Source organism: Aulostomus chinensis, chromosome 6, assembly GCF_037954235.1.
Source record: "Aulostomus chinensis isolate RoL2024-O1b breed Wild chromosome 6, RoL_Achi_v1.0, whole genome shotgun sequence".
Taxonomy (NCBI): Eukaryota; Metazoa; Chordata; class Actinopteri; order Syngnathiformes; family Aulostomidae; genus Aulostomus; species Aulostomus chinensis.
In genome coordinates, this window is record NC_141325.1 from 10709466 (window position 1) to 10726074 (window position 16609).

A 16609-nucleotide genomic window follows, 5' to 3' on the forward strand; every position below is an offset into this window, starting at 1 on the left:
CCCTCGCTAAAGTAGCCTTTCTGTCCCCCCGTGCAGGTTGGTTTCATAGACTACATCGTTCACCCTCTGTGGGAGACGTGGGCTGATCTGGTCCACCCGGACGCCCAGGACATCCTGGACATGTTGGAGGACAACAGGGAGTGGTACCAAAGCACCATCCCACAAAGCCCCTCTCCTGCTTTGGATGAAGCTGAGGACGGCAGTCGGCCTCCTGGAGGGGACAAGTTTCAGTTTGAGCTCACTCTGGAGGAGGACGGGGAGTCGGACACAGAGAAAGACAGCGGTAGCCAGCCGGAGGAGGAGGAAGAGGAAGAAGAAGAGGAGGAAGAAGAGGAGGAAAACAGCTGTACTGACTCTAAAACACTCTGTACGCAGGACTCTGAATCAACAGAGATTCCCCTGGACGAACAAGTGGGGGAGGATGAAGAGGAGGAGGTAGCAGAGGAGGGGGAGACACCCTGCTCACAACCTTGTGCTGTAGAGGAAGAGGTAGCGGAGGAGGAGGGGGAGGAGAAGAAAGAAACATCCCCCGACACATAGCAGTTTATGGACCGCATCTGACAAACTGTTCTTCTTAGTAATGACAGATGATTATTTATAGAATATTTTTGGGGTTTTGTGGAGTCTGTGTTTTTTATACATCTGTTTATGGTTCCAAAGCGTGCGCTGCTCTCTTGGCCACACCTTCCGTCAGCTTTGTTCAGACACGCCCACCGGTACTCCTTCAAGTTTTTTTGCACTCAGGAAAAACTCCCTTCCATTCCCGTTTGTACTGAAGCGGTGTGTCTTTTATTGCTTTCTTTTACACCCCTTTACAACCTTAATTTAAAGAGCGAGCCTCCGGCTCGGTGCTGTTCACATGACACACCCACAAATCACTTCCCTCCACCTCGTGTCAGCCTTGCCTGAAAGTTTTAGTGGTGTTTCTGTGTTTTATCAAGTGCCCATAATCCTACAGTGTCCGAGGAGAGTCTCCCTCTTGGTTAGGAAATGTCCTCCCCTGCGAATCGTTCCATCCTGACGGGACGCTGCAGCACACAAGGGGGTGGGGCGGGGTGAGGTGTGTTAGTTGGGACACATTACTGATGTGGAAGTCTTCCTTGAAAAACCTGACTGACACAAAGCTCAAATCTACACAGCCATGATGCTGTTCTAGACCTCTTTAATTTTTTCTATGTATGTAAGATGCAGATATTTTCTAGAGTTTACTTTTGCAATCCGAGGCTTTTTGTTGTTGTAAGCAAAGAAGATAAGGTAACTTTTAGGGGATTTAGAAACCTTTTAGGGAGATTTGTGTCACAGATGTTTGAAGGGGAATCGTACCAGCTGGATTACACGGTCTGAGGTGTTTGCACTTGCTCCAATAGCATTTATATTATTACTCCCATGCCACTATACTGGTTAGTCCTGTGAGTTGAATAGGACTTTTATTCATAAAACCTTTTTATTTTGATGAAGAGGAAGCGTGAAGTCCTTACTCTCAATGAAATTGTGATGCGGATGAAGCCTTTAAATGTTATTATTGTTGCCTGCAGTTCTTTTGAACACATCCTGAGACAATGCAATGCTTTGTAGTTGATACAAAAAGCACCTTTTTTTAAAAGCTTGATTCGTGCTCAGAGTATACAGAAATAGTAATGGTGTTAAAAAAAAAAATGACCTGGGTGATTTTATACCAACATTATGAAAGCTGTCATGGTCCATTTTGAATATTTGTGTGTAATTTTTTGGCCCGTTTTGTTCAATGGACAAATCACCAATAGCTGCATTACTTCCTGTTTATCTTTTTTTTGTGTGATTGTTTTGCCATCACAATGTTAAACCCAATGGCTGTCTTTGTTTGTTGACAAGACAATCAGCTCTGTTGCATTGTCACCACATGAGACTATCCTCTAGGTAGATACTCTAATGCACTGATATCGTCATAAATCACCGCTTTTCTTCTTTTTTTCATGTGTAACGCGCCAAAATACTCACTCGTGCATACTAAGGCTTGAACGACGCTGTCTTACACCTCGGCCAAGAGTCTCTTCTTTCATTTTCCACGTTCTTTCACTCATTATTTATTGTCGTTTCTAATATTGGTTGAATCATTTTTGCAATATTAAGTGGTACAGTAATATTTCACTGTAGCGTAGAACACATTAGAGGCTTGCCAGTCAAAATACCCAAATATACTTTTGTTCTTCTCTGTACATATAATATAAAAGTCAACAAATTTTACCAAAAAAGAAAAAAAAAACACTTGAATACTGCACACTGCTTTTGAAAGAGTGCTTGTTTGAATTGTCATTTCAGAAATTCTTTATTTTATCTTTAATTTTGTGCCAAGATTTTACTTTCTTCTTATTATTTTCATCCTCACCCAATGCCCTTACCTGTAATAAGATTTTCTGGTTTTATCGCTGTTTACAAACATATATTTATTGTGCTGTATATAATATATAATTATTAATGTTATTACTATCATAACGCCGTTTGTTGTAAATGGTTGATTCTTATCATCCCTTTTGGTGATGGTGTGGCTGTATTATGTACCTCTTGTTGAGAGAATGTTTATTACACATGAGCTTCAGTGTAAAAATTATCCATCGATGTGTCGCTTATCTGAGAACTAGCTCAGTGATGAGAGGGGGAAAGCCAAATTGTTTTTTAAAAAAGAAACTGTTCCTTGGCCCATGGGCTGTGCCTTAAATTCAGCACGTCATTTCCTTTAGCCTTGATTTTTCCTCTTTTTTTTAATTTTCTAGTTCTCTTTTGCTGCATTAGTGAGTCTTTAAGCTTGAGTTGTCCTGATCTCCTGGTGAGTTTTTGAAAATTTAAAAATAATGGCCTTTTTTTGTTATTGTTATAGCCAAAATTGTTTTAAAAAAAAATAAATAAATGAATAAATAAAATGTGGCACTGGGTAAGAAAATAGAAGCTTGTAGAGATTCAGGTCAACCACAAGTTTTAGATTTACTACACGAGTGATGTGTGGCCTATAGCCGGATGTCCGAGAGTGGAATTTGCTGTAGATTGGGTCTGAAGCGTCCGCACCTTCCTTCAGCCCCACTACATTCAAATATGTGATACCAGTCAGTTGTAAACGGTATGGAAGAAATGTCGTCTAGTTTGTATTACAGCTACAAAACACTGAACGGGGCACAACAGGGAGTGCGTTAGTGCTCGACCTCGGCCTACAAAAGCACACAGGCTTTGAGACACACGTGCATGTTCAGCCACTGCTGCATTAATTCTGGCTGAAACACTGACAATGTGTCACTTATCTATGCTGGGCCAACACTTCCACTCACATTACTTGCAATATCCAATACCACTGACATTTTTCTGCATGGGCAAGAGGAGGGTTTAGTATATTTGTGTAGTGAAGGGGTGGGTGGGCGGGGGCTCTTATTTTGACACACATACTGTAGATTCTAAACAGCCCTGGACCAACGGAAACAGTGGGTTCTTTTCTCATGTGTTCTATTTTTTTATGGTATGAAAGGAAAAACACAAACTGTAACTTTAAAAAAGGTCTTCAGGACAATTATTTTTTGGGTTATGTCTTTAGAATGCCAACTTGTCTGGAAGTTTCACAGGACAATTAAAAATGTTATTTTAATGGATTCCTTGTTAATTGCAGTCTATTGGATAGCACTGTAGATCATACAACTTTATGTAAAAAACAAAGAAAAAAGAATGAAAAAAGTTTTTATATGCAATGGATTAAATAAAAGCATGGGTTGATTCTGCCTAATCTGAGTATGTTGGTCATTTTTCTTTGTTTTAGCAGCAAATATGAAGTCTAGAGCTGTTCCCAGATCAGATTTTCACTCCTGTGGTGAAAAGAATTCTCAATGATATTACTGTTTGGAAGCGCTGTCCAGTCCTCAACCAACCTTTAAAGAGCAACACCGCCACCTAGTGCACTTGAGTGGGAACTGCATTCTTATTTACAATAATGAATTTTGTGTTTCTTCACACAGTATCCATAATCAGGTTTTTGAATATTATCAAGAGTGGTTTTTTTTCCATCTCAGTGACTTTTAGACATGCAGCGTTTTTAGCTGCAGATAAACACCCCTCCCTTGTATACATTACATTTGGCGTTTTAGCGAGTCTCTATGGAGAGTTGGAGGTCTCACACTAACACCACAGGCTGTGAATTTAGATTGTCATCTAATTATGAGCTATAAATACTCCGGTTCATAGGTTAATTTGTCTTCTTCTCTGCCGTCCGTGAGACACCAGCAATAAATGTTAACGTTCTCTTTCTTCCATTCATCTTTGCAGCCGTGGTAAAATAGAAGAACAACAGCACAGTGCTGCTGTAATTACAAATATAATTCCTTTCATTTACATGTGATTACATTACTGGAGGTATTATATTAAATGTTAGACATACACATGTAGCTGAATTTGATTTATTGCGATCCCCATCAGTGTCCTCAAAGCATTTGTAAGATCTGGAATTGTGAACTTCAGTAGAAGTGTAAAGTAGCGTGCACTGTAAGTCATACAGTTCAATTTTATTTCTAAATACAGTAAAATTCTATCTTCACCTCTGGATCCCGTTCACCAGAAAAGACAGGCGAACATGCAGAATATCGCCAGCCAACAAAGGTACAGTTTTGTGACACTAGGGGGCGCACATCCACTAGAAATGGAGAGAGCAGAAGCCAGACAGCAGGTTTTCCACTGTCCCTCCATCAGGCTTGCACATAGTCAGCAAATGAAAGCACACACACGCACTGATAGAATTAGTTTTAATTCCTATGATCTCCAAAACACACGTCTTACTTTGCTTGCACTCCAGGACAATTATATTCAATTCTAATGTAAAGTCAGAGTGCCCTAAAATCAACAAAATTGGTGATTGAGAATCAGGATATCTAGCTTCTCTTAGTGAACTGACCCTAGCTCAATATAGTGATTTATTCCATGGCTAATAGCATCAAATTTTCATACTTGGAATTACAGTGTGCATGAAGGCGTGGACTAAACGGATCTCCCTGACTATGTTTCACAACAACACTGCATCTTGACATGATAACACAACCAACAGTTAGCAGGTACAGCATACTTTACGTGAATACATTTGTACAAAAAGATATACGCAAACAGTACACTATAGTATGTCATTTTTCTCTCTCTACCCACACATACACATGTAAACGCTCACGCACACAGACACGCACACACATTCAGTGGCTGCAGGAACTGAATGAAGCTCTTGCTCCTTTTTTCTTTTTTTCCTAGAGATTGTACGTTGGTTTCAGAGCCATTCGGACTAAACGATCACTCACACACCGCAGATAAGTCATCAAGGACAGGAGAGAATATGTACAGGGTTTAATTCATAAAATATTGCACTTATTGGCCCATTGCATGTCACGGCGAGTGCCGTGACAATGCTCTTAAATCTGTAACATAGAGTGATATATATTTATATATATATATACACCATCTGAGAATAGAAATCTACTAAGTCAAGTCGGCATAGACGTCATGCAATTTTTTGGAGTTTTCTTTTTAATTCATCTATTCAACAAACAACTGAAAAACTAAAGGAATCATTATGGCACACTTTTTTTGTGGATTGCAAGTGTTCAACAGAACCAAAGGCTTTCAGGAGTTTTTTTTTTTTTTAAACAAGCTACAAAGGTTTATACTCTTAATCACGTCATAATTACATAAGCTTGCTTCTCTAGCAGCTTACTAAGGTTTTCTTCTTCCAAGAGAGGGATTAAGATTTATAGCACAAACAAGAAGTTTTAGCATGCTGACTCAAAAATTAAACTTTTTTCAATATATATATTCATATATCTATCTATCTATGTATCTATCTATATATATCTATCTATATATATATATATATATATAGATAGATAGATAGATAGATAGATAGATATTTATAGATATATATACATATAAATATATAGATATATAGATATATATATAGATAGATATATGGCTGTTTATTCCACGCCAGAGATCATCATATATCATTCTGTGCCTTAATCTAATGGAAATGCTGGATCATTGCTATCATACAGAGGTGAGGATGGCTAGATTTGGTAAGGCCTATCTTTAAATAATACAGCACATATGATTAATTTTTTTTGGCAGCATGCTCATCTCATCAAACTATAGAGGGTCTTCTTAGAGCACATAGAAATATCTTCTTTTTTTTCACGCAATCGTAGGAGAGGAGTCGCACATCTACAGACAACAAAAAGGTGGACTCAAACGACGCATACTTGTCTGAGCGTGACGGAGGAACCTACAGAGGCCGTGTTGGAGATGCTAAAAGGCCACTTTTTTTTAATCCAAGGTAGATGATTCTTTTAAATGAGACTCATCTGTGATTCAAACAACACCCGTGCAAATCTACTATATTGTACATTCACACTAACATTCATACACACGTGGCGAGCGCACGCACGCACGCATGCACGCACGCACGCACGCACGCACACACACACAAAAACCTGCTACAGTAGTAATTCAAAGGTTTGGCAGCTTTACGAGAGAAAAAAAATCTGTAAAAGGAAAAATACTGTACAAAAAAATTAAATAAAAAGTAAATAATTACAAAAGCACTCACTGCCTCTATCTCCCTTTTTATATTTATTCTTGAGGATTTTAAGGGTCTTTAGGATTAACTGTACAGCCAGACTATACTTACCCAACATACTTGGTTTATAAGCATACTAACAATGAGATTATGGTGTCTCTAAGAGTATATCCTTGATATCCTGTAATGTGACACATTTTATAGTATCTCTTTGTCTGGTTATTTGCTCTTGATATAAGGTTATAAAGGTGGAGAGATAATACGACGGCATTTTGTAAGTCTACCACTAACAAAGTTTCATTTGTGGTGCAGAGAAAGCAGGAGTGATACGCTGACGGAAAACACAACTCTGCACACTGTAGCCTTACAGGATCTGTGTTGACCACCATTCACCCCCTCCCCCCTCCCCACCACCACCACCACCACCACCACCACCGCCACCGCCACCGCCACTGCTTACCCACCCACCCACCCCCTGACCCTGGTCACTAACAGTTGCACCCAGGCTGCTGCAGGGGCGGAGCACTGTCTGTGAGTTTAGCAGTAGGAGCTCCTGTGGTGACGGCTGGATCACTGTCCAAGCTGTCGGACATCTTGTCACAAATGAGGTCAACAAGACGTTCAAAGGTTTGCTTCACGTTGATGTTGTCCTTGGCGCTGGTCTCAAAGAACTCAAACCCTTTGGAGAGTGAGGAGAAAAGTCACATGATAGATTCAATTTATGTTATTCTTAACAAGTTAAAGGGAAAGAAAAAAACAAAACTAGGGAGGTGAAAATGTCCCAATAATACAGTAAAAGTGGCATGTGTATATGTTTGTCTCAGACTCACCCAGCTGCTCCGCCAGCAGTCTGCCGCTGTCCACCGACACCACCCTCTCCTCCTCCATATCACACTTATTCCCCGCCAGCACCACCTGAGCGTTATCCCACGAGTACGTTTTTATCTGAGTTGACCTGCACATATTAAATAACAAATATAAAAAAACCAAAAACAAAACTGTATTAGGGTCAAATGTTGCTGCTGTTGCTGGGTTGTAACTGTTCCAAACCCAAAACCTAGCAGGTTTGAATGAAGTCCTTATTGCTGTGTAAGAATTTACACTTAGTAGACATACAGCTAAAGCAACTATCTGGACAAACAGTTCAAACACACTATTTGAAGAAATACATACATGTACATGGATAAAACTGCATAAATAAAAACAATGAGAATCAAGAAGATCTTAGTGAAGCTGTACAAAGATGATACAGTGCAAAATGAGAATAAATGTTTTATTATAAATATGAATCATTCAGATTTTATGGACAGTAGCACAAAGTTATTGGAATAAATATGGACTTGTTATATTAATGTGTTTTCCAAGTCTAATCTGTCAGCGAACCCTGTTTTTTTTCATTGTTCCTGTTTTATTTTGGAAAAATATGTCCCCTCACATGTACTACTTCCTGTATATTACAAGTCACAGGTCTTTTCCCAGCACTTCACAACCTGTCAGATTCTTTTTATTGTTTTCTTTTGTACTTGTCTTACTTGTCAAGCCTATTATTGACGCACGAGTTTACTATTTTATGAGTTGAGATCTTGTTATTTTTCTTTCAACATCTTTGTTCCTCACCCCTGCCTCCTCACAGGAAAAACCCCTGGTCTTGTGGGATATTCAACCCTTGATGAGCCAGTCACTTGTGATGTGTGCTCCTTTCAGGAAAAACAAGCTGAAAATCCTGATATCTCATCAAAATCATTTCATTCTATATATATGTTTGTTTTTCACAAGATAAACAATCAGACAAAGAAAAACAATCAGTATTCGGTGATTGAATTGAAATATATTTTTCCAATTTCAGTAAATTCTAGGTTGCCTTTTTGGAACTCTCCACTGTGGGTACTTCTGTGTACTTGGAAAATAAAGGATCAAAGAAATTATACTTTAGTTTGATCTTATTTTATGATCTGTGGCATCACAAAAATGACATTTTTGAAATCAGCAATGATTTTACTGTTTGGAAAAAAATAAACCCACAATAACTGAGAGAATGTGACAGGAGTTGGAGTTCAGAGGGTTAACGTGAACTTGTCAGAATTGTGAATTTGTGCCCATTTTAACTGGATCAAATCCCTTTACATATTTCGCATGAGGACAGACTTGTTCACCATTTGGACAGGTCACAAACACGATTACGTCACCTTTTGTTTGGCATTTATACAAGATTTGAATCACTGATGGCAGCAGAGAGAAAGTGGGTCAAATTCTGCTCCGTACTGAAAAAAAAAATGGAGGTTATCATTACTTGCTACTTTGCATATTATTGTTTTACATCTATCGTAACACTTCTGCAAGAATAAAAGCTACTTTTCATCCCTCTGTTTAGATTAGTTTTGCGCTGCTGCTGCTGCTGCTGCTGCTGCTGCTGCTGCTGCTGCTATCTTTTGCTTGTTCCTGCTCAATATCGTATCTGCACAGGATATTAACGCTTGTAAGTGACAGGACGTATAAAACACTGGTTGCGCCTGAACATGGAAGAGAGATATGAAAGTGAAACTTGAGAGATTTTGAAATTAAAAAAAAAAAAAACAGTTGCTGTTGTTCATTGAAAAATTCATAAAATGATGATGACACTACTGGATATAAGATGTACCATGAGTGTACTTGAGATAATTAGCAAGAATGTGCCTGAGATGTCAAACGTTCCAGCGTGACTTCAAACGTCACATTTGCCGGAAAAAAAAAAATCACTGTGACTCAGTGGAGCACTTGTGCTGCTCTAACCTTCAAACACATTTTGAGTAGAAATTTAAGGAACAAATATCCCCTGTGGTGTTGCAGTTTGGCTGAAAGTAGGGCAGCAAACACACCACAGGCTGATAACAGGAGAGAGCGAAAGAGAGTCAGTAAGAAAAGGAGAAGCGGCGAGTCACAGAGAGCGAGAGAGAGAGAGAGCGAGAAGCATGATGTTGGTTCTGCTGCTCTCTTGGTCCAGTTCTGATTTGTTTTTTGTACTTCAGATGTGGGTCAACTTGAGCCATCTGCTCAACACTGACCAACAATGAATGATTTGTGTTTGAGCTGCATCCTATCGAGCTGCTTTTGCTGACCATTCGTGTGTCATTTTCACTTCGTTTTGGAATAAATGAAACTAGAAAAGCTATTGTAACTACAACAACATTGCTTGTGTGACACAATTTTGCACAATCTTTTAATCCCACTCTTGATGTCAGCATTACTCCCTCTTCTGTCTATGTCACAGGCAGGAAATGGGCACGTCACAGGCTTAATTCAGACACAGCTGAGGAGGGAACTGTTGCCATGGCAACCCCTCTTTTTTGCAACATGTCACAAGGTAAAATGGAAGAGAGGAGAAAGTGGAATTAGATTCTGTGACAAAGGACAGAAAAATATGGCTACATGAAGCGTTAAAAAAAGACAGCGTCTGTCCTTGTATACAGTTGGTTGATTTGTGCACCCTCTGGTAAGTAAACTCACAACTGGCAAGGACTGTTGCCGTTAGCGATACGCTTGGCTCCATAAATAAAGTAGCGATTACAGGCACAGCTCAGACTGCAGTATTCCATCAAGGTGTCAGACAGGCCTTACAGAATAATAGGTGTGTCCCACTGCAACATCTTTTTACAAGACCGTCTGCTTTTCCTTGCATGTGCTAATGTACGTAGGAAATAGATTTGAATGCATAATGATGAGAGGTGTAGAACAATACGTGCTAATAACGCTGAACAATTACAGAACACCAGGTTTTAAATGTGTGCTCAGTTGAATCACATGCAGCTGCTGTTGCCTTGACAGATGCTTCCTAACGCAGCTGTCAACTGCTGCTGGCTAAGTGATGACGGCCAAGTAGACACTGGCCTTAATAGTGATCGGCACAGTGTAACAATTGGCTCAAGCCACATGGCGTGTAAGTTACGAGTCCAACAGCGATATATGGTGCATGCCTTTCACAGTGTTATTATTGTCATTGTTGTTGTTATCATTGTTATTATTATTATTTCCTTGCAGCTGATGCAAGATTACCACGATGAAGCCTTGATTTGAGGAATGCTCATCCTCTAAATATAGGACAGGAGGAATTAAAATGGAAAATGACAGTAACTTACAACATCACCTTTGCAAGCACAAGCAGAAAGATCAGCAAAATGTAAATCACCCACTTTCATCTCGATTGGCAAAGTTGAAAATCCTCTGTTATGCTAAATCTTCCAGGCTGTTTGGCACTGGTGAGAAAGTGTTTCTATAGCAGGAAAACGATAACCCAGAAACCTGTTTTCTGCAGCTGACTGAACAAATGCTTCCAAGTCCTGTTTTTAGACATGAATATTACCAACATCTTGGCTCAGCTCAGAGTTGCTACTGCGGCATGCTTGTATGACTCATGATTAAATCCCCAAATCTGACTAAGATGCAAACTTTAAACTACAAACAAGAATATTAGGAGGCATAAATGCAGTTTTATAAGGAGAATTAAGGAGAAAAAAACCTCTGCAGTACCAACAGGAACAGGAAGCTCAACTCACCAGTCCTGCACAGCACCAAAGGACTCTTCGTTAGTGATGTCATACATGAGGATGAAACCCATGGCGCCACGGTAGTAGGCGGTAGTGATGGTCCTGTAGCGCTCCTGACCAGCTGTGTCCTACACACACACAAAAAACCCCACAAATTTGGCTTTGGTACTATGAAGCGGCAACTCAAAATATTCAAATCTCAGCCAAGCAGACACGTGTGCATTATTTATTTGCAGCTATTTATACATGACTTGAGGTCCCCTTTTTAAAATCTGAGCCCCATTCCAGATGTTTCACTGGCATTTAATCACGGCTTCATGTACTGTGTCAATGATAAGGAGATAATCAATATGCTAAGTGCCTCACTGGCTCGGCATTGATGAGATAGCAAAAGCAGTCAATCAGCTGATGTGATTTCCTCTTCCTCAATGAAATAATAGCTCAGCTGCATTGGAGAGTCGGTGGTGCAACATTCAGAGCTTAAATTACAACGTCTAGAAAGAAAAAGTGAGATGGAAATAGAGTGATCTGCCAGTTCATGACCAGGCTGAACAAACTGCTCAAAGGCAAAACAGACGAGCAGTTGCGCAGCGTTCGAGGAGTAGTTCATTGAACTCAGATTACCCTGGAAACAAGCAGCCTTTGATACAAGACGATAATGAACATGCTAATAAAGACGGAGAGATGAAGCTTGAAGGATGAGATATTTGGGACTGTTTGCTGATTGCAGTTACACCATGCTAACATCCAACTCTTGTTTAGAGTGTATGTTTATTGTGTTCCACCCACAACGGGTGTGTGTTTTGCGGTCTTCTGTGAATCAGGATGGAGGACTTCTGGCTGCTCTACTTGGCTCTGGGTAAACACAAGCCTGACAGGCAGGACTGTATTTGCTCTCTGTCAGTCTGCACATGGCTGCGACTGTGTGCTTGTTATAGCCAGAGGACAGCTCTGACCTTCACTCCACAGAGACCAAGCACATAGCCTGCCCGGCTTCCACACACCACCGCTAGGACCTTTTGTCAGCTAACAATAATACGAGAACGCACGTGGAATATTTTTAGCTGCAGATTGACAATGGGAAGGACACCAGGGCTATGTTTCATCAGTGTTTTACTCTTGGAAGATGATACAGGATGTGCTTCTCAAATTAGTGTGTAAACTACGTCTGTTGTCTCATCTGTCGAACAATGACCTTGGCATTTCCAGGACATTTTGCTAGTTTAAGAGAGAGAGTAAGACAGGAGGAGAAAATGCTGAGCCTCTTGAATTGGAGCTTCTTGGAAAGTGTTGCGGCTCACAAGAAATCATCTGAAAAAGCTGACAACTTCAAGTGGAGATGTAGGCCTGTCATTCATGAAATATGCACACATTTCAGGACTAAACCCCCATAAATTTAGTCTCGTTGGCAGTCCTGATTGCACCTTCTTGTCAAAAAGGTCTTTGCAAGCCTGGTTGATTGACAGTTACAGTAAATGATAGATGTTTGGGGCACAAAGTTGCAGATGGATATTAGCCTTTGTGTCCTTTCTGTAAGACTAAATTTAGAGTTTAAAAAAAAGTCCTGTAGTGTGTAAGAACAAATGTGTGCATATTTCATGAATGAGGCCCCGGGTGAATGGAGGCGGGCTTGTACTCTTCGTTTTTTTTCTAGGCTCAATCTTGGCAAAGCGTTGTTTCTTTCACTTTGGCCAAATATGACAAGAGGGACAAGTCTAAGGGGCATTATGATACTTCGATGTCTCAGTAGATTAATGCTGCGACTACCACAGTGACATTAGCAAACAGCCATCCCCTTAAATGGCCACTTAGTCTCAGCTCTGTCTGAGGCCAACTGAAAAAAAAAAAGAAAGACAGGCCAATTAAGTGGATGCAGGGCCAATCCTTTTACTCTCTCAATGAGCTCGTCTCTGCTAATGATAAAAACACATTATTCTGATTAGTCATTTAACTGTTCAGTGCTTCGTCTTCGTCTCTGAAAAAAATATCAAGAGAGTCTCCATAGGAATGTTGGCGTAAAAAGTGAAGGAAGGGAGCGATTACATATCCATCCTCTTACTATCTCAGAGGTATTACAAGACAATCTGTCTCAACAACTCCGATGAACTAATTAAACAACCTCAGACATTCTTCAGTTTCCCGCAAATTCCAAGGAAGGTGTTGCTTGTGTGTTCCTCCCTGCAGTGTGCCAAACTAACACTGAGCAGTCCTCTGTCAGCAATGTTGAGGCATCCATCTGTCTCTCTCTCCATTCACAGAGAGTGTCAAAGCAAGAAAGCACAGCTCATCATCTCCTGACACCTTTAATGAAGATAATTTAAATAAAATGCAACAAAGTTACTGAACTTCATGAAATGTGGAAATGAAATTTGAACAATTACCTTATTAGACATGTTTTTTAATGGAGAAAATATCTCTTGATAAGAGCTGTCATGACAAAAATGAGTAGGATTTGCAGTGGAAAGACAAGACTGAGGTTTGTGAATCCGTCTAAAAGTTCAAATATGGTGATAGCTGAACAAAATACAGAATATTTATCAAAAGCTCAGCTTGGCCAAATGCAATATCTAAGGGGGGCGATTTTTGCTGAAGGCAAATTTGTGTCAAAATACCTTATCAGGGTCCTGCAGAGATATTGCAGCTTGCACATCATGCTCTATACGACTTTATCCCCACAAAACCATCAAACCTTCATCATTTCAACATGCTCTCTAATCAAAATGTGACAGAAAAGTGCTAAGTCTTTCTAATACAGTGAATCCTATTGCAGTTGAAATGCTGGTTAAAAATCATCAAAATTTAATGTTTGTTTGTTTTCCAAATTCGACAGTGCTACCGCTAAGGTGATCCTGATCTGCCACCTGTCACAGCTTCTAGTGATCGACAGACAAAGATATGGGGGAGGTGAGTAGCACGTGGGCTCAGGTCATGACAGCCTTCTACAAACAAGAGTCCCTCTGCAGGAGCACAGAGTCAGAGAACAAGAAAATGAGGGGGCAGGGCAACTCTTTAAAGCCCCTTCCCCCTTAAAGCTTCACTAGTCCTCCAAAAGACCTTGGAGGACAACAGGAACTGGACATTTAATGTGTCTCAGCATGAAACTATGTTAAGTTTAAGGGTTGCAGGTTATCTGGTGACACATCTTACCCATATCTGCAGTTTGATCCTCTTGTCATTCTTGTACACAGTTTTCACTTTGAAGTCGATGCCAACTGTGCTGACAAAGGCCGAAGTGAAGGCGTCATCAGCGTAGCGGAACAGGAAGGACGTTTTCCCCACACTGCTGTTGCCGATGATCAGCAGCTTGAACATGTAGTCAAAGTTTTGGTCGCCTCCCTCTCCCTTCCCTTTTACATCCTGAGTGGCAGCCATCTGCACAAAAACAAAAAGAAACACTGAAAGGAACCTATTGCAGGAGCAATCTTTGGAGAAATAAACGTATCGACCACCCTCCTCAGAACAAGACAAAAAGATAGACACTGTTCTCTTTACTGTGTGCGCCTTAGAGAGCTGGTACCCACACAGCTACTAATTAGCTTAGTGCATTGAATGGTAGTGGATGGGCATGTTAGCATACCTCCATCAAAAGTAACTGCATACATTTTTCTCCAAAATGGTCTTTACCTGTATTAATATTAGTGAGACCGCGCAAAACATTCACTTTGAAAAAACAACACTCATACACAATGTCAGAACTATACTTTGCTGGCAAAACTGCTGTGTGCAGTAAAATCCCCGCGTATGTTATAAATGTACTACTAATCATGGCTGACTTTGTATGAGAAGATGAGGATGATGACTTCTGGATAAACCAAGGTCCTGAATTTACCTGTTTGATTGCTTTTCACTGAGGTGTGCTAACACTTCCCAAACACTACCATTCATTGTGCAAAGCTAATTAGCGGTCAGTTGGTTTCTGTGAGTCTCAGCTCCCTAATGCGTGTAAAGGAAGACAATGTCCCAAAAAGGTCAACGTGTTCCTTTAAGAGCTGCACCTTGATTGAACGGAAAGCCAATTGAGCTAATTTGCTCTTCAGCTGATTACTTGAAAGTGTTTGATAAACTTCATGTGCTCACGCTGAGGAGTGTGTGAGAGAGTGAGAGGGAAATGCTGCACAGACTGACCAGCTTGTTGTACAATCATGCCACATATACCAGAGGTGACAGAAGGCTGTGTCAGGCAAAGCAGCATGACTGAGGCAGCAAGCTGTTGTATTGACAGCTATTAGATAACCAGGAAAACAGCTGAGTTTGTGCTATAGAGCATTAATGAGAAAATTACTGCATGCATGAATTTACAGAGCAGTGCTGTCATACGTGAACGCTCTCTGAATGATGTAATCACACGTCATTTTTTATGTAATAACTATTGGCAATTTTCTATTCTTTTTTCATGTTTTGATTTCACCTTGATTCCCAGTAAATACAAAAATATAATAATACAAATGTCTAATTCAATGCACTACAAAATGGAAGTGGACATTTAATGTGCATCCTGCACATTTCCATGTCACGTCAGCAGTCAGCTGTAACGAAGAGGACACAAGAGCACAGTCATCTTTCCTCCAAGGTGAATGTTTAGGCAAAACCACAGCGCCTAGATGTCGAACATGTGCAGCCTGGTTTTCCTTTCAGTTTATCGGGTTATAAAAAATGCCGGACATCCATTCTGCACTTCCTGCATCTGCTCGCTTCTTCCTTGGATGGAGAGGGGGGAAAAAACACCCCCGAGGCAGAAATTGCAAGGACATCGCTTTGAAAATATCATTGCATTGCTACTATTTGGCACCGGAGATAGAATCAGTCGATGTGACAGAGAGCAAATAGACGATGTAGCCTGTATAGAAGGGGGGTCGGTGGGGACTGCGTGCCGGTTAATGTTACACGAGCAATTCGATACGTGAGGTCATTTTCAGTATTAATGAAATTCTTCCACATTCAGAAATGAAAAGGAGGAGATTGTGTTAACAAACCTGTTCTGAAGGCCTCGGCTCTAAAATTTGCCCCTTGTGTTGCAGAAAACGGGTTTTTGGTTGTTTTTCTGTTTTGTTTTTGTTTTTTGTTTTTTTTTTGTTTTTTTTTGTTGGTATATTTGAGTCTAACGCTGGCGTTGAATTCTTCCCCCTTCCGCGTCTCTCTGGAGCGCCGAACAAATTCAGCACCTGGGAGCTGTCCCCTTCGCTCGGATCTGGCACGAGCATGAAAGGAGTGCGTGTTTTGCGTGCGTCTGACGTCGCAACGAGCGATAGGGGGAGAAAACAAATGAGGTTTTCAAAATGATGGGGGTTGTAGTTTTTCCACCGGATAGGCACACAGGAGCAGGACAGAGTCCAAAAAAAGATTTGACTACATTACCGAGAATGCATCGCGTCACATCTGTCAACAGCTGTGTGATTTACTGAGAACGCAAGGAAAATAAACATCTCGCTCGTTCGTTTGTTTTTTTTTTTTGTATAAACTTCATAAATATCCTTTAAAATCATACAAGGAAGCGCAAAACTATCAGACCGCTGGCTGCGCTCCCGTA

The 16609-nt window shown here is 40.4% G+C and overlaps 2 protein-coding genes across 5 annotated transcripts in view; one reads left to right on the plus strand and one right to left on the minus strand.

The window, feature by feature from the left end:
- pde4d (phosphodiesterase 4D, cAMP-specific) overlaps positions 1–3367 on the plus strand; it is a 130662-nt gene extending 127295 nt beyond the window's left edge. For all 4 annotated transcript variants that reach the window (XM_086206394.1, XM_086206395.1, XM_086206396.1 and 1 more), the window contains exon 15: positions 37–3367. In XM_086206394.1, coding sequence (XP_086062520.1) covers positions 37–540 — 504 coding nt within the window. In that variant the 3' untranslated portion in view covers positions 541–3367. The remainder of the gene's footprint in view (positions 1–36) is intronic.
- A 3673-nt stretch (positions 3368–7040) lies between these two features.
- On the minus strand, positions 7041–16295 carry rab3c (RAB3C, member RAS oncogene family). Its single transcript, XM_086206400.1, has 5 exons — positions 16056–16295; positions 14230–14454; positions 11092–11210; positions 7393–7517; positions 7041–7241 (listed from the first exon to the last, which is right to left on the minus strand). Exons 1-5 carry the CDS (start codon positions 16281–16283, stop codon positions 7051–7053), a joined length of 888 nt encoding a protein of 295 aa, XP_086062526.1. The 5' UTR covers positions 16284–16295; the 3' UTR covers positions 7041–7050.
- Positions 16296–16609: the final 314 nt, after the last annotated feature.

Coding starts and splice junctions, on each gene's coding strand:
- rab3c (XM_086206400.1), bottom strand. CDS start 16,283: ATGCTCGTGCCAGATCCGAGCGAAGGGGACAGCTCCCAGGTGCTGAAT. Junction 14,455..16,055: donor AGCCGAGGCCTTCAGAACAG/GTTTGTTAACAC, acceptor GTTTTTGTGCAG/ATGGCTGCCACTCAGGATGT. Junction 7,518..11,091: donor TTTGGTGCTGTGCAGGACTG/GTGAGTTGAGCT, acceptor TAATATGTGCAG/GTCAACTCAGATAAAAACGT.